The sequence below is a fragment of the Lepus europaeus genome, chromosome 3 (assembly GCF_033115175.1).
Source record: "Lepus europaeus isolate LE1 chromosome 3, mLepTim1.pri, whole genome shotgun sequence".
Taxonomy (NCBI): domain Eukaryota; kingdom Metazoa; phylum Chordata; class Mammalia; order Lagomorpha; family Leporidae; genus Lepus; species Lepus europaeus.
In genome coordinates, this window is record NC_084829.1 from 17,947,201 (window position 1) to 17,968,897 (window position 21,697).

Genomic DNA, 21,697 nt, shown 5'->3' on the forward strand with positions numbered 1-21,697 from the left:
ATTTGAAAACACCTCTTAAATATCTAACATGGTGTAGTTTATTTAACCAGTAAACTTAAGCACAACCATATCAAATGTTTTTAGTTTCTTTCTACCAACAAGTCTAAAACATATGATACAGAGATTGAGGTCACACAAATTAAAATGTATCTTTGATTGATTTTAGCAGCTTAAATTTATGGACAATCTTATCTATAAGCCAATTAAAATAAAATTCTTAATAAAATTTTCCCATGTGGACATACAATATGTACACACATATAACATAACATAATAGACCAATATAGCAATTTTAATAATAGCTTTTAAAATATTTAACTCTTTTTATAGATTGCCAATTGATTTGAATTGCTTTTTGTTTTTAGTAACCTCAGTTAACCATACTTTCTCTCAGTTGGTACTGTTAATACATTATTGGCTTCATCTGTTTACAGAGCCATCCCAAAGTACTGAATACAATAGAAGTGGCTGGAAAAAGTCCATAGGAACCTATAGGAGGACAGCTAAACACAGAACCAACAACGCTTTAGTTTAATGAGCAGCAAATCATATATAATTGTGGATGACAAAAGACTTGAAGTTGCCATGTTTAAAACTATAAACTCATCAACCAACAAGAGGCACTTGCTTACTTCACAGTATTTTTGAAAGCACCTGTATGATTTTACAAGTATTTAACCCTTTAGGCCTCTGGGGCCTTCTCATTAAGATAACTATCATGTCTAGTAACACAAGATCATTAGACTTTTTAATTCTCAAACATTTGTATTAATAGCATTTTCTATTATAGAAACTTAAAATTTAGTACCACGTCACATCTTGACAGTACTTCTAATATAATCCAAATAGCCTGATTAGTTGGTGTCTCTATGAGAGACATAGGTCCTTCAATTTTTTCAGTTGGGCCCAAACTGGAAAAACCAAAGTCCACGATTTACTGGAAATTTTAGAGTCCAGATTGTTTGAAACTTTGATTTTTTTGAATGCCTGTCAAGAATGCCAAGAAGGCTCAAAATCCAAAATATCTGCTTGAAATAAGATTCCTTAAAATCATGACATAATATAGACCAAATTTGATCATTGTTACAAGGTGATTATTCAAATCTTTGAAAATAAGCACATATTTAAATAACCCAGAGCTCTTAATAAAAATTCAGCTGTTTTTGAACAATTAGAATTTAACAGACATCAAGAGAATATAATAGATTACTTTAACACATTGCTTTAACAGAGAATCAGATTTTAATTCTATGTCAAAGAGAAATTGAGCTTCCCGTGATCTTTTGCTGTGAGGTTTCCTTCCTTTACCTTCTTTCATAGTGATGAACACATCATATTGATGTAACACATCTTTAAGCATCTTTTGCAGGGCAGGACGAGTGGCAACAAATTCTTTCTATTTCTGTTTGCTATGAAAAGTCTTAATTTCACCTTCATTCACAAATGAGAGCTTTGCAGGATATAGTATTCTGGGCTGGCAGTTTTTCTCTCTTAGTACCTGGGGTATGTCTTGCCATTCTCTTCTAGCTTGTAGGGTTTCTGATGAGAAGTCTGCTGTGAGTCTAATTTGGAGATCCTCTGAGAGTAATCTGATGTTTTTCTCTTGCACATTTTAAAATCTTTTCTTTATGTTTCACTGTGGTGAGTTTGATTACAACATGTCGTGGTGAGTATCTCTTTTGGTCATGTTTATTAGGGGTTCTATAAGCTTCCTGTACTAAGATGCCTCTGTCCTTCTCCAAACCTGGGAAATTTTCTGCTAGTATCTCACTGAAAATGCCTTCTAATCCTTTCTCCCTCTCCATGCCTTCAGGAACTCCTAGAACCCGAATGTTAGGTTTTTTAATAGTATCCTGTAGATTCCCGACAATATTTTTTAGATTTCTAATTTCCTCTTCTTTTCTTTGGTTTGCCTGTTTCCTTTCCTGTTCTCTGTCTTCTAAGTCCGATATTCTCTCTTCTGCTTCGCCCATTCTGTTTTTAAGGCTCTCTAATGTGTTTGTCATTTGATCTATTGAATTCTTCATTTCATTATGATTTCTCATCACTATCACAGTTTCTTGTTCTACTAGTTGTTTCACTTCATTTTGATTCCTCCTTAATATTTCATTTTCATGAGAGAGATTTTCTATCTTGTCCATTAAGGATTTCTGTAGTTCAAAAATTTGTTTTTGAGAACTTCTTAATGTTCTTTTCAATTTTTTGAGATCCGCTTCTTGCATTTCTTCTATCTCATCATCTTCATAATCTTGAATTGGGGTGTCTTTTTCATTTGGGGGCATCATAGTGTCTTCCTTGTTCTTGTTACCTCGGTTTTTGCATTTGTTGTTTGGCATATTGGAGATATTTGGTTTCTTCACTGTGGTATTTTTTCTTGTTATACTATTCCTCTAGATTAAGTGGACTGTCTGCTTTCGATGGAGCCTTAGAGGCTTGAGATGAGTGTGGCCTGAGAGCTCTGTTTGGTTCCTCAGGGTTGAGGGTGTGCCAAAGGTGACACTCCCAGGTTAGGTGTGGTAAATCTCTCTTTCTTTCTTTTCTTTTTTTTTGATTTAAAAGGGACGTAATTCCACACAGCTGAACAGAATTGGAGGTAGTTAGCAGGTGAATGATATACCCACAGGAGCCAGAAGCTCTTTCCTAAGGACCACACAGAGAATCTGTGCTGCCCTCAGTGTGGGCTCCAATTCTCCTGCAGTCTCCCACTGGGTTGCCAAGTTAGATCCTAATCTCCTGTCATTTTACACACACACACACACACACACACCCGGAGTCAGGTTTTTCTGCTAGGCTCAGGGCTGGTGCAGACCTGAGGTCGCCCTGCTTATGACGTATGTCCAAAATGGCGCCTGCTCTTTGTCTTTCTCGCCTTTGAGAGGTGAGCAGAGAGAGAGAAACTCGTGTCCGTATTGGTCACTTTTTTTTTTCTATCTCTCTTCTAGTTAGCCTGGTGAACTTTTCCCCATGGAGTTTCAAGCCTCGTTCCCTCTAGTCTCCTCTTTCCGCTTGCCCGCTGGTGTCTCGGGCTATTGAGGTTTGGCTCACCTCGCGTTCCAGCGCTGGTGTGTTGATTCTACCGCTGGTGTCCCAAACTTGGGCTCCCACGCTCTCCATGCAGGTCCACTGTGAATCACTAGTTCCGGAAGAGTTTCCTCTGCTGTTTCTTTCCCTACTCTTCCTTGAACCTGCACCATCTCCACTTTTATTAAACTGTCTCTTCCCGGACTATCAGTGTGCTCCCTTCCTATTCTCCCATCTTGCCGCTCTCCTGTAGATATGATTCTAAGAACATAAACATATTCTCTTCCTCCCTCCCACCCTCCTTCCTTTTTCATTTTTTTAGCTTTTGAGATAACATTTTAAATTTACAGAAGAAAGGCTTAATATTTCACCAAATAAGACATGTAGCAAGTAAAATGATGCTAGTTAAGTTGAAATACAGACAGCAGCTATAAACAATAATGGAATGGAAAAATGACCCTTTCACTCATATACAGTAAATTTTAAAGGAATCACCGATCATGAAAAGTATAGTAGTATAACATTCTTAACCATTGACAAAGGTGTAAAACAAAGATTTACAAAACCATATTTGGAGCAGTACTGATACACACAGACATTTCTTTTTTTTTTTTTTAATTTTAGCTCCCACACATAAGGGAAAACGTGGTATTTGTCCATGTGGATTTAATTTATTTTACCCCACATGATGTCCTCCAGTTGCATCCACTTTGCTGCAATGGTAGAATTTCTTTTTTATAGCTGAATAATAATCCATTGTGTATCTATACACATTTCCTCTATCCATTCATCATAGCCTGATTGATTCCAGAGTGTGGTTATTGTAAACATTACTTCTATAAACTTGATGCTGCTGCAATGTATTAATACAATATATTAATGTCTTTTGGGTTTATACCCAGGAGTGGGGTTGCTGGATCACATGGCAAGTCTATTTCTAGTTTGTAAAGAAATTTCCACACTGTTTTCTGCAGTGACTGTGCTAATTTACAACCCCACCAACCATGCATAAGTGGGACTTTGAACTGGCACCCATACAGGATGCTGGCACAGTAGGTGGAGGCTTAAACAGCTGTGCCACAGTGCTGCTGACCCCTGTTGTTTACTTCTTAATGCAGGACACCCTTCAGAATTACTTGTAAGGCTGCTCAGGTGGTAGTAAATTCTCTGTTTTTGCTTATCTGGAAAATACTTTATTTCTCTTTCACTTTTTTTCTTTCAAAGATTTATTGTAAGTATTTGAAAGAGTTACAGAGATAGAGATCTTCCATCTGCTGGTTCATTCCCCAATTGGCTGCAATGGCTAGGGATGGGTCAGACCAAAACCAGGAGCCTCCTTTGCATCTCCCACATGGCACAGGAGTCTAAGCACTCGGGCCATCCACCACTGCCCTCCCAGGCACATCAGCAGGGAGTTGGATCAGAAGTAGAGCAGCTGGGGCTTGAACTGGCACTCACATGGGATGCTGGCTTCACAGGTGGTGGTCTTACCTGTTACACTACAGCACCAGCCCTTCTCCATCACTTCTAAAGGATACCTTCACTGGATGTTATATTCCTGGTTGGGAGTGTTTTTTAAGACCTTGAATGTATCATCCCAGTCTCTTCTGGCCTGTACAGTTTGTGCTGAGAAGTCTGCTGTTAATCTAATTGGTTTTCCTTTATATGTAACCCAACACCTATCTCTTACTGTCTTTAAGATTCTCTCCTTGTCTTTAACTTTTGGCAATTTGACTGCAGTATGCCTTGGAGAAGACCTTTTTTGAGTGATCTGCTTGGAGTTCTTTGGGTTTCTTGTGTCTGGATGTCCATGTCTCTTTCAAGACCTGGGAAATTTTCAGGTATTTTATTTATCAGGTTCTCAATGCCTTTTTCCTTTTCTTCTCTTTCAGGGATACCTATAATATGAATATTTGGTCTTTAAATGGAATCCTATATTTTGTGTAAGCTTTCTTTTTTTTAATTATTTTCTCTTTATTTTTATCTGATTGGGTTATTTCAAAATTCTTGTCCTCTGGATCAGAAATTCTTTTCTCCACTTTGTCTATTCTGCTGTTAAAGCTCTCAATAGTATTCTTTATTTCACTGATTGAAAATTTCATCTCTAAAATTTCTATTTGGTTCTTTTTAATGAGCTCTATCTTCTTAGTCTTGTTTTCACTCGTGTCACTCATTGATTTCCTCATTTCTTTATCTGTAGTCTCTTGCACCTCACTGAGTATCCTTGTAGTCATTATTTTGAATTCTGTATGTGTCCTGTCATAGATTTCCTTCAGTTCAGGATCTAATTCTGGGGGAGTTGTGTTCTTTTGGAGGTGTCATGTTGCCTTGCTTCTTCGTGTCTCCTGTGTCTCTGTGTTGACATCTGTGCATCTGGTATATTCATCCCTCCTTATTTATGGAGTAGGTTTCACTGTTAAAGAGTTGATGGTTTAGCTTAGATTCAGGATATCACTTTGCTGGTTGCTTTGGCTTTGGTTCCAGCTGAGCCCAGGACTGTAGTCTCTGAGTGATTTCTTCTGTCTTAATCAATGTCAGCTCTGTCTCTAAGTGACACAGTGGACTGGTCTGCTGCAGTTTGTAGGGATAGAAGTGTGACTTTGAGATGAAGGGTGTGTATCTTTGGTCCACAGAATTAAGTATCAGTCTCCCTGGCAAATGTGATAGCCAGGGCCTTGCTCTTGGTGCTGAGGGAGATGGGGGTGGCTGACCCCTTGCTCAACTGGCAAGCCTGAGTGATGCTGGTGCTTGTGGCACCAATTGCTCCAGCTCTAGAACTGTGCGATACAGATGGACCCTTTGTCAGGTCCTGCTGGGAGAGTCCAACTGGCGCTGTGGCTTCTAATACCATCAGCCCTAGTCCTAGACTAGGGGATGTGAACTGAAGCCTGTTCTAGTCCAACAGGGTGACTACAGGTCTACAGGAGATTTTACTCTGGAGGGTATGAGTCCAGAGAGGTGGAATGCAGGCATGTTCTTCCCTTTGTCCACTGGGTAGATTCCAGTGGCCCTGAGAAATTTAGAATGAATTGCTATAGTCCTGGGCTTATAGGGTATAGCGTGGGGTCATTATTCAGATCTCCCAGGGTGCTAGCATTTTTTTAATGGGCTACTTCATGTGTTAGCCCCCAGAAGCTAAGGTGAATCTCCCTGGCTCACGTAGAGTGAGTGAGCATAGTTCTTGGGCTGATGCCCAAAAAGTTGCACAGTGGCAGGAAGCAGGGATCTGTTCTTTGCCCTACACGTTGTCCTGACTCTGATGCTGGTGGAATAACAGAGGCAGGCTGTGGGACTTTCCACTGCCAAGGGTGGTGCTCTGTGTGAGTAGGGGAGGGGAGGAAAGCAAGGCTGCTTCCCCGCCCCCAGCCCTGCAGGTGCTCCGACCCCAGTGAGCTTTCTAGGCTGAAGTCAAAGTCACAGGGTGACTCTGGAACTCCCTCTCAGCTCAAACCAAGTGGTAGGGCAGGTGGCAATTTCTCCCTGCCTTGACATGGTAAGATGGCGGCTCACAGCAGGCAGCTGGCTGGGCCACGCAGCTGGCTGCCACAGCATCTCTGTCTTCTCTCTTGTTCCACGGTGTCTTTGTTGTTGTTTTTCACTTTTTTTTTTCCTGAAAATTTCCCTTGGACCTCAGGAAACATAGTCCTTCCTTTGTTCTTTTCACACCCCAGAGCAGCTGAAGTTGGTGTGGCTGCACCCTATCCTGCCATCTTGGATCTCCCGCCCTGTGTAGCTTCTTAATAATACACATCCCAGGTGCTGGCACTGTGGCATAGTGGGTAAATCCACCAGCTGCAGTGCCAGCATCTCATATGGGTGCCAATTCAAGTCCTGGCTGCTCCACTTCCAATCCAGCTCCCTGTTGATGTGCCTAGGAAAGCAACAGAAGATGGCCCAGGTCCTTGGTCCTCTGCACACATGTTGGAGTCTGGGAGGAGGTCCCTGGCTTCAGATTGGCCCAGCTCCTGCTGTTGTGGCCATTTGGGGAGTGAACCAGAGGATGGAACCCTTCTCCCACTCCCTCTCCCTCTCCCTCTCCCTCTCCCTCTCCCTCTCCCTCTCCCTCTCCCTCTCCCTCTCCTTCTCCCTCTCTTTTTGCCTTTCAAATAAATAAATCTTAAAAAAATACATATTCTAATAAACTTTTTTAATACCTTTGGGTGGTGGAAGAAACATTCCACATTTCATTTTCTTCACCTGAAAATTTAAGGTCATGTCTCAGTACTTAATATGAGAACCTTCTCTATAAATTTTACTAATTTTAGTGGTATGAAGCAATTTTGCCAATATAAAAGAGTAGCTTTTGAATTTTATATAAGGAGATAGAGAGAAATAGAGAGAGAGAGAGAGAGAGAGAGAGACTGAGAGAGAGAGAGAGAGAGACTGAGAGATAGAGCTGAAGATAGGGATGGAAAGGGATGAGAGAGAGAGAGGTGACTTAATATTAACTTCTAATTCATTGTGATTGTTTTAAGGTCATTTCAGTTTTACAGATTCTGCGTGACTACCTGATTGATATTTTTCTTCCTTTAACCATGTTTTCATTTGCAGATGATTGAGACAGATGAGGACTTCAACCCTTTGCCTGGAGGATATGACTATTTGGTTGACTTTCTAGATTTATCCTTTCCTAAAGAAAGACCAAGCCGGGAGCATCCCTATGAGGAAGTAAGCAGTGGCGGAATCCCTCCCTCCCTCCCTCCCTCTTTCCCTCCTTCTCTCTCCTTTTTTCCTCCTTCCTTCCCTCATAAGTAAACTTTAATTTTAGAGTCACTTAGATTTACAGAAATGCTGCAAGGATAGCGCAGAATACTTGCTAACATCCTATCTCACTATTAGACATTTGTCACAACCAAGGGATCCATATTGAAGCATTGCTGTTACTAATGTTTAGATATACTTCTTTTTCAGCCATTCACAGAGTCTCTTCTCCACCTACTCCTTTTCAAACACCTGTTCTTCCTAAAGTGTAGACAGCAAACCCTGATCACTGCCTTCCTTTGCCTTTTGGGCCGGATGTATCCTTCCCTGAATGAATGCAATGGGAGTCTTTGTGAAGGGAATTAAATCAACATAAAACAACACGTATTTCACTGAGCTCCAGTATGGAGCAGCTCCCTCACCTGTGGCAGTGTGATCCAAGGAAGGAGCCCTGGCTTTGGAGACAATGACTAGATTGGGACTGGTTGGCCGGCGCCGTGGCTCACTAGGCTAATCCTCCACCTGCGGAGCCAGCACCCTGAGTTCTAGTCCCGGTCGGAGCACCGGATTCTGTCCCAGTTGCTCCTCTTCCAGTCCAGCTCTCTGCTGTGGTCTGGGAGTGCAGTGGGGGATGGCCCAAGTCCTTGGGCCCTGCGCCTGCATGGGAGACCAGGAGAGGCACCTGGCTCCTGGCTTTGGATCGGCCGCAGCGCACCGGCCGCAGCGGCCACTGGGGAGTGAACCAATGGAAAAAAAGAAGACCTTTCTCCCTGTCTCTCTCTCTCACTGTCCACTCTGCCTGTCAAAAAAAAAAAAAAAAAAAAAAAAAGATTGGGAAGGGTGCTCCTCCCTACTGATCAGGGTTGCAAACTATGAGGCTCTGAGCCAGTCACTTAACCCGAGTCTTGCTTTTTTTTTTTTTAACCCCTTCCATTGGGCTCATTCTCACCCTACCATTTGTTGTTATAGTCTCTTGACATAATGTGTGTGAGTGTGTATTGCAATTTAAATTCTATGTGAGTGCAATTATCATTTGATAAGTTATATGGCAATATAATCCATCCTTGAGTTTATTGCATGCCCCATTAAACAGTATGATCCCCTAATTGTAGAGATATAAAAATGCCTTCATATAATGGGTGGAATAGGTTTGTTCTTAAGCTACATTTAATAAATTGGCTTGCTATCTTGGTACATACAATTGAAGAGAATCCTATGTTGAAACTTCAGTAAAACAAATAATCTGCTGCTTGATCTATAGATCTTAAAATACTTGGTCTTTCATGTACAGGAGAATTCTGTGTGAAGTGCCATATAGATGATAAATTGGCTTATACTCATTTTAAACAAAATGAAAAAATTTTAAAAATACTTATTTATTTAAAAGAATTATAGGGGAAGAGAGAGACAGAGAAAGAGATTGATCTTCCATCCCCTGGTTCACCCCCTAGATGGCTGCAATGGTCAGGTCAAAGCCAGGCTCTTCATCCAAGTCTCCCATGTGGGTGGCAGGGGCCCAAGCACTTGGGCCATCTTTGACTGCTTTTCCAGGCTAGTTCAGAAGTGGAGCAGTCAGGACAAGAACCAGTACCCATATGGGATACTGGCATCACAGATGGTGGCTTATCCCACTGCATTACAATGCCAGCCCCATAAAAACAAATGTTTCGGTTGTGGCTAACAAACACTTACCCAGCTTGTCCTATGATAACCACGGTTTTAAATACTGTACAAATATTGGATTAGTTAATCCAACAGCAGCCCTATGAACAGATGGTCCTGTCTTCCCCATCTTACGTGTAGATGAAAGAAAAGGTGCAGTCACTTATCCCATGTGGTACTGGGAAGGGGCCAGTGAACCTTGACCTCTGCACAGTGTACACATGATAAAGTGTTGGTAGATGTTTTCCAAACCAGTGAATGAATGAAGGGCTATTTGGAGAAATCCTCTATATAGAATTTTCAATAATGACTATAAAATTGACCTGGGGTGGGTGTAGGTATTTAGCCTGATAGTTAAGACACCCAAATCTCAAGCTGGAGTGCCTGGATTTGAGTCCCAGCTCTGGCTCCTAACTCCAGCTTCCTACCAATGCAGACTGTAGGAGGTGGCAGGTAATGGCTCAAGTACCTGGGTCCCTGCCATGCCCATGGAAGACCTCAATTGCGTTCCACACTCCCAGCTTTAGCTCGGCCCAGCCCAGCTGTTGGGGGCATTTGGGGAGTGAACCAATGAGAAGGAGTGCCCTTTCTCTCTCTCGGATTCAACCTCTCAAATTTTAAAACATGGATTTAACTCAAAAAAGGTCACTTTTTCACAGTTTTGCAACATGCATCTCTTAGATAAAACAAACAGCTCTGTTGCAGATTTAAATTTACCTTGGGGTAAATCTTGCTTGCCACGTGCCTGAGTTTTTTTTTAAGGCTTATTTTGTTTATTTGAAAGGCTGAGTAATGGAGAGAGGAAGAGATGGAGAGCTTGCGGGATTTTAGAGTTCTTTGGGCCGAGATTTGCTGAAAGAGGTTGTGCCTGTACTGGGACATTCCCTCTTCTTGCTACCTAGCACCTTCCCTATTGTCTCCTTGTTTTTTGCATTGCCGTTCACCTTCACAATTGCATTTTCTGTCACACCCACTCCTTGTGGCTGGACAGCTGGTTCCATAGTGCTCTATCCTCTGCCCCAGTCAGGTGGGCTCCTCTCTAGGTTATTGCAAGCCTTGGCTGCCTCCACGTCCTGCCCTGTCACCCCCTTCCTTGCTTTCCTGCTGTGTGAGACTTGCTGCCTAGCTTCCTGCCTCCTGCTGTGCGGTGTAGCTGAGCGTGTACTCCTGGGTCGCTGGTCATTTTCCATGGGCACCTGCAGGCAATTGTTCCCCTGGCTTCCAGTGACATGCACCGTTGAGCTAAAGAAAGTTGATGCCAAGCTGACCCATCATCCCTTGCAGGCGACTTTTGATAATTATGGCATTCATCCAGATCTACCAATCAGAAATTTTTTTCCCAAGGTGTTTTAGGGCTCTAAGTCTATGAGCTTTCCATAAAGGCAGGGGTTACAGGTGGCCCATGGCCAGGCTCATAAACAGGGTAAACTGGATCGAGACTGCATCCAGGGGGAAGCAAGTGCAGGATCAGAAGAAGGCGGGCCCCATGGTGCAGTCAGTGGAGTTCTGAATTTTCCAGAATACTTGGCAGTCTGGACTTTCATGTGAAATTTCCAGAGTTATATATGTAAAAACTTAATTCTTTACTTTTTTTTTTTTTTTGACAGGCAGAATTAGACAGTGAGAGAGAGAGACAGAGAGAAAGGTCTTCCTTCCGTTGGTTCACTCCCCAAATGGCCGCTATGGCCAGCACGCTGTGCCGATCCAAAGCCAGGAGCCAGGTGCTTCCTCCTGGTGTCCCATGCGGGTGCAGGGCCCAAGCACTTGGGCCATCCTCCACTGCCCTCCCGGGCCACAGCAGAGAGCTGGACTGGAAGAGGAGCAACTGGGACAGAACCAGCGCCCCAGCCGGGACTAGAACCTGGAGTACTGGTGCGCAGGTGGAGGATTAGCCTAGTGAGCCGCGGCGCCGGCCTAATTCTTTATTCTTGGTTTTTTGTTTTTTTTTTTTTTTTTTTTTTTTTTTTTTTTTTTTTTGACAGGCAGAGTGGACAGTGAGAGAGAGAGAGAGACAGAGAGGAAGGTCTTCCTTTGCCGTTGGTTCACCCTCCAATGGCCGCCATGGCCGGCGCGCTGCGGCCAGCGCACCGCGCTGATCTGAAGCCAGGAGCCAGGTGCTTCTCCTGGTCTCCCATGGAGTGCAGGGCCCAAGCACTTGGGCCATCCTCCACTGCACTCCCAGGCCACAGCAGAGAGCTGGCCTGGAAGAGGGGCAACCGGGACAGGATCGGTGCCCCGACCAGGGCTAGAACCCGGTGTGCCAGCACCGCAGGGGGAGGATTAGCCTAGTGAGCCACGGCACCGGCCTGAGTTGGGTATTTACCAGGGGCAGCCAGCGTGACACAGACACTGGAGGAGATCTTGGTCCGCTCTGACGTCACCGCTGACGGGTTGTCACAGCCGTGTCCAGTCTCAGGGTGCCCCTTTTTCGTGCTCTTTATATAAATGACCTCATTTTCTCCCTCTCAACCCCTGTCACAGTGAAACCAAGGCTCAGCAAGCTTCAGGTCGCAAACTCAGCCCAGGCTCCCTTGGGGACTAGGGACATCGCTCTCGTCTCTAACACAGGATTCTTTGTTCAACAGCTTCTGGGTTAGAAGTTAAGACTTGCCGGCGCCGCGGCTCAATAGGCTAATCCTCCACCTGCGGCGCCGGCACCCTGGGTTCTAGCCCTGGTCTGGGCTCCAGATTCTGTCCCGGTTGCCCCTCTTCCAGGACAGCTCTCTGCTGTGGCCCGGGAAGGCAGTGGAGGATGATCCAAGTCCTTGGGCCCTGCACCCGCATGGGAGACCAGGAGAAGCACCTGGCTCCTGGCTTCAGATCAGCACAGTGTGCTGGCTGCAGCGGCCATTGGAGGGTGAACCAATGGCAAAAAGGAAGACCTTTCTCTCTGTCTCTCTGTCTCTCACTCTCTCACTGTCCACTCTGCCTGTCAAAAAAAAAAAAAAAAAAGTTAAGACTTTTGTGAACAGGCGATTGAGGGCACCTGATGGAGGGCAGTCCTGCTCCGGGCGGGCTGGACCCACAGGTTACAGTGGCCTGGCTCTTCTCTGCTCATGGTGCTCAGGCGGATGCCAAACGCTGCTTTTTGGACTGATGTTGGAGACAACCATTTATTGAATGCTTACTACGCGCTTGGCCTTGTTTTAAGCACTCTGTACACATCAATTCATTTCATCCTCACAAACAACTCAATGGGCATAGCTCCTTTATTATCTTCATTTTATAGAGGAGGGAACCAAGACCCAGAATCAAGATCACTCAGCCAGAGCCTGGATTTGAACCTGGTGGTCTCATCCTGGCTGCACGCTTGGGCTCTGGACTTTCCTCCTCTGCCTCGTGAGCTTTCTGCTTTGCTCGGCCTGTGATGCCTGCTCCGGGAGACTTGGGTCCCGGACTTGCCATGCACCTGCCAGCACGCAGCTGCTTCCCCTAGGGAGGAGAGGGTTTGCTTTGTGCTGCGCACAGCGTCCCTGCGAGCACGCCCTCTGTCTGTTTCAGATTCGCAGCCGTGTCGACGTCATCAGACACGTGGTGAAGAACGGGCTGCTCTGGGATGACTTGTACATAGGCTTCCAAACGCGGCTCCAGCGGGACCCCGACATTTACCATCACCTGTGAGTCTGAAGGCACCTGCCACCCGAGGGCCCTCTCAGGGGACCGCCTGTGCCCCCTCAAACCTGACAGATGCACACAAATCCCTCGCTGGAGTTGCACGCTTTTGTCAGCTGGTCTTAGAGCTGGTGAGGGAAGCATCACACTTGTCAAGAATCATTCATACCTGGCCGGCGCCACGGCTCAACAGGCTAATCCTCCTCCTTGCGGCGCCGGCACACCAGATTCTAGTCCCGGTCGGGGCGCTGGATTCTTTCCCGGTTGCCCCTCTTCCAGGCCAGCTCTCTGCTGTGGCCTGGGAGTGCAGAGGAGGATGGCCCAAGTGCTTGGGCCCTGCACCCGCATGGGAGACCAGGAGAAGCACCTGGCTCCTGGCTTCGGATCAGCACGATGTGCTGGCCGCAGCGGCCATTGGAGGGTGAACCAACGGCAAAAAGGAAGACCTTTCTCTCTGTCTCTCTCTCTCACTATCCACTCTGCCTGTCCAAAAAAAAAAAAAAAAAAAAAAAAAAAAGAATCATTCATACCTTTGGGTGACCCCTCTGGAAACTGGTTTGGTTTAAGAAAGGGAAAAACATTGAAGGAAAGAAAGGCTGTTTGCCATACATGGGCAGGGGCTGTCTGGGGGGCAGGACGTGGCCACTGAATCACATGGACCGCCACGTCACGTTTCACCTCTGCCCAACCACAGGCATGGAGCTGGTGGGTAGGCGGTTGAAGGAAGGGGCCCCCAGAGTCTCTCCAGAGCTGGGTAAGTCCTTAGCAACACGTGTGGAATCTTTGAGTTGAAATCTCAGGAGGGGCTATTTTTATATTTTATTTAAAATAATCACCCAGGGAGAAAAGAGTCTGTCTTACCATTGCCACTGAATCTCTGAAAAAATGCAGAAATATTTAAAGTGCATAAGTAAAACTCACTGTCTAATTATACGCTGAGGATTCAACCCCAAGTGTTTATTAAAATTTCTTTTTTTTTTAAACTGCTCAACCTTTGGGTGCTTTAAAATTATATTAAAACAGTTTTTTTTTTTTTTTTTTTTTTTTTTTTTTTTAAGTACAACAGCATAAGCTTTACTTAGCAGCCACAGGGTGGAGAAGCAGAGGCCTAGCTCACATGTAAACTTCTCAGCCTGCTGTGGGTTCAGGAGCAACAGGAGTGAGGGAGAGAAATGTGCTAAGCAGTGGAAGGGATGCCCATGGCTTTTCTCGGGGGAAGAGGCGGCCTTCTTTTTGTCCTTCTATGGTCTCGTCTGCTGGTTGTTATGGTGCCAGTGGGAGGGACTTTTAGCATGGAAATGAGATTACAATGAGGCTGAGATCTGCTTGAGGTCATGTTGGCAGCCATCTTCTGGCACGGAGAGGGCGGCCAAGGTGGTGGCCGTGCGAGGAAGTCACCTTATGAGTGTCCTTAAGGAAGGGAGAGGTTGATTGTGTTTGGAGAGATTGGAAGATTGCATAGCTCAACCTTGTATACGTCATGCTCTCCATAAGTTATTTCCAAAATTTAGTCTCCACAATACTTCAATGTTGATAGTGTTTCAGTAGTTATACCATGAGGAACGTGAGGCTCAGGTTAACCAAGGTGTCCCAAAGTTGCATAGGTGATGAAGTGTGAGGAAGACAACTCATGATTGAAAGTCCATACCTGCTCTTGACGACAGAAGTTGCCCATAGGGAAGAAAATCCAGGGAGTCTGGGCTCATTTGAGGTTGTTTTAGCGGGATAGTCGCAAATGCAAAGGGCTGTGAGTCAGGCAATCTGGTTTGGAGTCTCGCGTCAATGAGCTGCAGGACCTCTTATGAGTCATTTTGCACCATGGTGCCTGGTTTGTCAGATTAATAAATAGAAAGTTGTCACTGGCTCTCCAGGACTTACTCCAGATCTGAAGTGCTGTGATGCTCCTATCTCTTCTGTAAGTTGCATTTTCCTCTACACCAAGAGTTACTTGGATTTAGACAACTAGATACCATTTTTACATCAGATATTTTAAACACGTTCCAAGTCTTTACACAAAAATTTTAAAGAACGTGGAAGTACATAAAATAAGGGGTAATCACACCTGGCACCTCCCAGGAGCTCCCACTGAAGGCTCAGTGCGAGTCCTCCCAGGCTCATTTCTGGACCTGTCAACATTTCTCTCAGTACATTGCCCCATGTGGTGGGTGGGCGAGGGAGTGGAGGTGTTGGATTGCTTTTGAACGCGGTCCCACACCTTACGCTCTGTAACTTGCATTTTTACTCATCAGCGCATCTTCAGGATCCTCCCTGATGCAATGCACCAGTCAACATCACATCTCTTAACAGCTGTAAAACATACCAATTTCCATTGCATTCAACAGATCAGACACCTGCTGTTTTGTTCTGCAGAGACAGAATGCGGCTGCTTTGTGGGGAGATTCTGGAGGTTTCTTCAGAAACTAGTCCCATCTTGGTAACTGCTGGCTGTGGGTGCTCACGACCATCTTGTTAAGCTGTGTTTCGATAGCAATGGTCTTAGTATAAGAAGGTCCCATAATGACTCTTTTTATTTTATAAAATTTATTTATTTATTTGAAAGGCAGAGTTACACAGAGAGATGAGAGGGAAAGAGAGAGAATGAGAGAGAGAGAGAGTGAGAGAGAGTCTTCCATCTGCTGGTTCACTCCCCAGATACCCACAATGGCCAGAGCTGTGCTGATCTGAAACCAGGATCCAGGAGCTTCTTTGAGGCTCCCACATGAGTGTAGGGGCCCAAGGACTTGGGCCATCCACCACTGCTTTCCCAGGTCATAGCAGAGAGCTGGATCGGAAGTGGAGCAGCCGGGACTTGAACTGGTGCCCATTTGGGAAGCAGGTGCTGCAGGTGGCTGCTTTACCCACTATGCCACAGTGCCAGCTCCCCTCATGCCTTTGTGTAATGTATATGGATGCAGATTTTAATGTATGTGTATTCCTTAAAGCCAGGCACATGATAGTACAAGAAGAATAAGACAGCATCATGATTAAGGGGTGGTCCATGTCTGACCTTCTGAGCACCCTAAGCTTTGTGACCAGACAGGGGAGCGAGGGCATAGGACTGGAAAGATCCCAGCGTAGCACACGCCTGCGAATTTCCAAAACATCCTCCCTGCTCTTATCTCTTTCACAGGTTCTGGAATCATTTTCAAATAAAACTGCCCCTCACGCCACCCAACTGGAGATCATTCCTGATGCACTTTAGTTAGAGTGGACTGGGATTTTCCAGGTAAGGTGTCCTGTGTGTGGTGGGGACGCACTGCCGTGTGCCTGAGACACTGTCTCTGCACCCTGATGAAGCCGACACCAAGCCTGTCAGAAATCCTGACTTGTAGATGACAGGGAAGGGCTGATAGTATAAGAACGTTCAAATGTAAAAAAATAAGTAAATGAAGCAAATACTGCATTCAGTGGAAAGTCCATAGAGTCTTTGGTCTGGTTGAGGTGAACGCCTACCCAATTAACAATAAAAGAGAAACTATTTGAGGATATCGGTGTGCAGGAGGAAAATTCTGATAAAATGGAAAGACAAAAACTAGACAGTGATGTGGGAGACGCCCCTCCCTATTTCCAGTAAGTCTCTCTCTGGATTTATGGTTGGATGGATGGGTGGATGGATGGATGACTGGATGGTTGGATAAATGGTTGGATGGATGGATGGATGGTTGGATGGTTGGATGGATGGATGGTTGGATGGATGGAGATCAGTGCGTCTGACACATACCAATTTCACGTTGCTTTCAAGGGCTTGAGATGCAGTTTTATTAGCTGAACTACAGAGCCTGTGTTCTGTGTGTTTGTGATCTAAAGGACCGTATAATGTAGCTACAAAAAACAGTACATTCCCTGACGTGTGCCGTTTATTTATACATTCACTTATTCACTCCACAAACACCTATCATATCACGTTACAGTGCAGTAATCTAGTAACCCTCTCTGCCAGTAGATGAGGGGTATCTGAAAAGCAGTAATAGTGTTCCACGGCACACAGTGGGGGGGTGCTATGGAGTACGGTAACTACTATGTATGTGCTTCATGAATGGCCAGACAGAAGAGCTCAGAGTCTCCACACATAAACTAATGTGGAGAGGGGACTGTGAATTACCCTGATGTGATGCAGGTCTAGAAATAGCACTCTGTGCCCCTAACACATTACAGTTATTATGTGCTAATTAAAAAATTAATGTTTAAGAAAAATAGAGGCTTACATAGAGCCTAAAAAATAGGAAATTAGTAAATTAGAAAAAATTAAATATTTAATAAAATTTTTAAAAATAGAAATTAATGTTTAAGAAAAGTAGAACTTTGACCTAGTGCCTGGTTGACATGTGATTTTATTTTTAATCTGCATTCGAGGAAGGAAAGAAGGAAGCAATGAATTTCTGTCTCTCCCTGTGGCCATGACTTGTCTTTTAAAAATGGCTTCATTGTCTTTACCCAGTAACATTAGGGTCATATTAGAATATCTTTTGTATTCTTCCTAAGCGTGGTTATAAGCCAGAGGGCAGGCTAAGGGAAGTCGCAGCCAACTAAATTTCAAAGCAGACTCTAGGAAGCAGAGTATTTGTTGTACCAGGTAAGTGTGGGCATAATGAGATTACCTCTGAGGACTCGGAACATCCAGGAAGAGCATCGCAGACAGGCAGTAATTCAGGGGGCTGAGGGTGGCAAACTGTGGAGTGGCTTAAAGACAAAGGGAAGTTTTCACTAATCTGAAAAAGAGGGGAGGGACAGTCGGAAGGATATTCCCGATAGAAAGTAGAGGTCCAGTAAGAAGGTGGAAAATTGCAGGGTGACCTTGAGCAATGTCAAGTGTTCTTGACATAGCAGAGAAGTAAGTTTAGGCAGGAGAGGGCCAGGGGTCAGAACTGGGAGAGCCAAGAGGGTTCCATGCACGCCCTAGGCAAGTTCCACAGTCGTGGAAGGGGAGGAGGCAGGAGATGGCCAAGTCCAAGCTCTCAGAGCAGTTCTGAAAGAAGATCGGTGAAACAAAGGTGCTTTTGTGTGAGTGAGTGAGTGAAGTGGAGGCAAGATAAGGGTAGTACGAGGTCACTAAGTCAGTGTATGCATTTGGAAGTTGGCTTATCCAGGAAGATGCTAAATCATGGTGCTTACCACTGCTGACTGGGAATGGGAGTTAAACCTCTGGTTGTTCCCTGAGTAACTAGTTAGTCCTCCTTGTAGCCCAGGTTTTCATCTGTGGAGTGAATACACAGCTCACAGGTCTGGGTGTGAAGCATGGTGGGAAGAGGGACTTGCACAGACGTTAACCCCATGAACCTTACGAAATGAGCAGGCAAGGCATGACCCACAGTCACGGGGAATCCATAAGAAGATGGGAGGAAAGTCAGATTCCAGCATTAGATTCTCACTTACCTTAAAGCATCAAAGACTAGATAGCTTGAACTAGAGAGTAAGAATAAAAATTTGCCCCAAGGCAGTAGAAAAATGCAAAAGTATTAAGCCAAGATTTACACTGTTGTTGATTAGTAATATCTCTTAATCATAGGATGCCAAGCCACGTGAAGAACTCAAGAGTTTACTGATGTTCCAACTTGAACTAAAGACATGGATGGCACAGGGACTATGCAATAAATAACTACATGTTACATTTGTGAGATATTCATGAATCTTATATTTGTGGACCACTACATAGGCACATTCAAAACCATTTTACTTACCCTACCCACAGTCCTCTGTAAAAAGAAGCAATGAGCCCAATAACAACACATTCCTGGAGGGAATCAAAGTATAAGAAGAATAAAGTGAAACTCTGGGGGAGGGATCCCTTCTGAGCCACAGTGAGAAGACAGGAAAGGGAAGGGGAGCAGATGCTGGGTTTAAAGGAAAAGGAAGGAAAGGAGACATAAGGAGGGCACTTCAAAGAGTTTATGGAAAATAGATAAGTTCATTTTGATGTAAAAAAAATAGAAAAGCATAGTTTTTTTCATAAAAAGTATGTTCCATAAACTTCTGAAGACCTGGCATCCACCATGAGGGACCAGGTGAAAACACGAAAGAGAAAACACTAAGATGGAATTGAAAAAGAAGAATGGATAAACAGATATCCACATCCTCTTCCTTACTGGGTTGACTGCCCCCAAACAGGTACCAGAAAGATAGAGTAGTTGATGAGAAAAGTCTGTGAGTGGTTTTCAATTTTTCAAAATGCTTGGTTGAAATTGTACATTTCCCAGCACAAGGCTAGAGAGGCTGCCCTGAATGCTCCCATTCCGCAGGGACTGGGTGGTTTTGACTGGGTTTCAAAATCTGTCACTTCATATACTTTATCAGTTCTTTCAAGTAAGTGCTTTGATCAATGAAATATGTCAACACTAATAACATGAGTTTTTTGAACAAAAATTTTCCAAAATCTGTAGATAAATCAACAATAAGATCTGTGCTTGAAAAAAATTAGCTCCTTTTCTAAACATTTAAAAATATTATTTCAGATTGAAAAAGCAGTTTTTAATGATACTCATGGATTGTTTACTCCTAAGAAAACATAATTGTTATCTAGGTTTCTTTTTTACATATTGTCTCCAACAGACACCAAATACCGCTGATTTCAACATCAGAACCTATATTCTGGATCATGTATACTACCTCTTTAATTCTATAGGTACAACAACCTGGTGATGGAGTTGATCTCCTTAAATCTCTGGAATCATTGGTAACAAAGATTCTGATCTACTTCTGATTAAGACCAGTAATGTTTAATTCTGGTGCACTTCACACAAGGTTACAAGAAAGCTTGGAATTCAGAAATTATATTTTGTGATCTATACTACATAGTAAATTATTCAATTACCACTGAAAATAAATGTGATATATATGTTAATAGAATATATGTTTAAATGCATTTGATATGCAAATAAAAGAATATTTTAAAGTAGGAATTTGTTTTCTCACCACCAAGTCTGCTATGTTCTCATGCCATATTTCTGGTTCACTCCTCCCAATATCCAACAATCCGTGATGTCAGCAAGACCTACAATGTACCGATGCCACATCAGCCTCTCGTGTCCTCATCTCCTCTCTGACTCTTCCCCCAGTGTGCACTCCACAGATCCTGCCCTCACTTCCGCTTAAACACAACGCCGTCATATCACCCTTTATGTCTTGCTCCCACATCCCTATCAGTAAAATCCTTTCACCTTCAACCTTCACAGTACACCCAGGTCTGACCATTTTCTACCACTTCTGCTGCTACCAAGATCAAAAGAGGAAGGAAACCCAAAGGTAACCTTGGCATTTGGACTGATTTTCCTCCATAGGCATCTGTCAGTTTCAGAAAAGGTCAAGAAGCTAAAGTCCTCAAAACTTCTCAAGGGGATACTGGGAGAGCCACTCTCTGGGAGGGGACTTACAGGCTGTGCAATCCTGGTATGGCATCTCCCTGGTGGGTGCCAGAGAGCCTGCTAACTGTTGGGCATTGCTGCTCATCTGCCCCTGCAGGAGCCCAACTGTGGAGGAACCACGTGCTTTGGTGGCATGGCAAGAGGATGGAACTAGAGCCTCTCCAGCACCCTCTATGTGAATAGATGGACTTTGTTCCACCTGGCAAAGCAGAAGTATATATTTTTGCATAATAGACATCAATTAGTCAATTTGGAGTTGAGAAGAAATTGCTAACTGACATAGACTTGAAGAATGTATGTTTCAAAGATTGTAAATATAATAAGATAATAGGGAAAGGCATTTCCCTATTACAACTTAGGATGCCCACATTCCATATTGGAGTGTCAGGGCTTGAGTTCTCACTCTGCTCCATGATTCTAGCTTCCTGCCAATGCATGATCTGGGAGGCAGCTGGTTAATGGCTCACATGGCTGGTTACCTACCACCTCTGTAGGAAACCTAGAGTTCCAGGCTCCTGACTTCAGCCTAGCTCAGCCCCAGCTGTTACAGACATTTGAGGAATGAACCAGGGAGTGGGAGAACTGTGTCTCTGCCTTTCAAATTAAACAAAAAATTAAATATATTTTTAATAGCACTCTGGTGTCCCAAATGGGGCTTAACTAGCTATACCACAATGTCCTCCTCAAGTTTATTTTTAATATATACTGATTTTCCCTTTTTACTGTTAGTGCTTTTTTTGTGTCCTATTTGAGAGATCTCATCAGCAGAGCTCCTCTTCCTGCTCCAGCTTCCTGCTAATGTGAATCCTGAGAGACAGCAGGCAATGGCTCAAGTACTTGTATCCCCAACACCCATGTGGGAGACACAAACTGAGTCCTGGGTTCCTGGCTTTGGCTTGGCTGTTGCAGGCATTTGGGGAGTGAACCAGTAGATGGAAGTTGTCTCTGCCTCTGTTGCTCTGCCTTTCAAGTAGGTGAAAATAAGCATCTTAAAAACACTAAAAAACCAAACCCATTGCATCAAAAACATTATATTGGTGATCTAAGGAGATTCATCCCAGAAAGGCAAGGATGATTTAACAGACACAAAAAAACACTCTTTTCATGACCCAACAATCCCACTCTTCATTACTTACCCAACAGAAATGAAAATTGATGTTCATATAAAAGTCTGAACGAGAATGTTTGCCGTGGCTTTATTCAACACTGGCCACAAACAGGAAGCAATCCTCATGTCCTTTAACTGGCACCTGGGTGAGCAAGCTACAGCACATCCAGGTAGGAAAACACTGCTCGTTAATACTAAGCAACTAACTGTTGATGCAAATAACATCAACAAATCT

At 44.0% G+C, this 21,697-nt stretch overlaps 1 protein-coding gene across 1 annotated transcript in view; it reads left to right on the top strand.

The window, feature by feature from the left end:
- Window positions 1–16,202, top strand: part of LOC133756430 (cytidine monophosphate-N-acetylneuraminic acid hydroxylase) — a 107,247-nt gene extending 91,045 nt beyond the window's left edge. The window contains exons 12-14 of the mRNA XM_062187123.1: window positions 7,573–7,689; window positions 12,886–13,001; window positions 16,127–16,202. Coding sequence (XP_062043107.1) covers window positions 7,573–7,689; window positions 12,886–13,001; window positions 16,127–16,202 — 309 coding nt within the window. The remainder of the gene's footprint in view (window positions 1–7,572; window positions 7,690–12,885; window positions 13,002–16,126) is intronic.
- The last annotated feature ends 5,495 nt before the right edge of the window (window positions 16,203–21,697 follow it).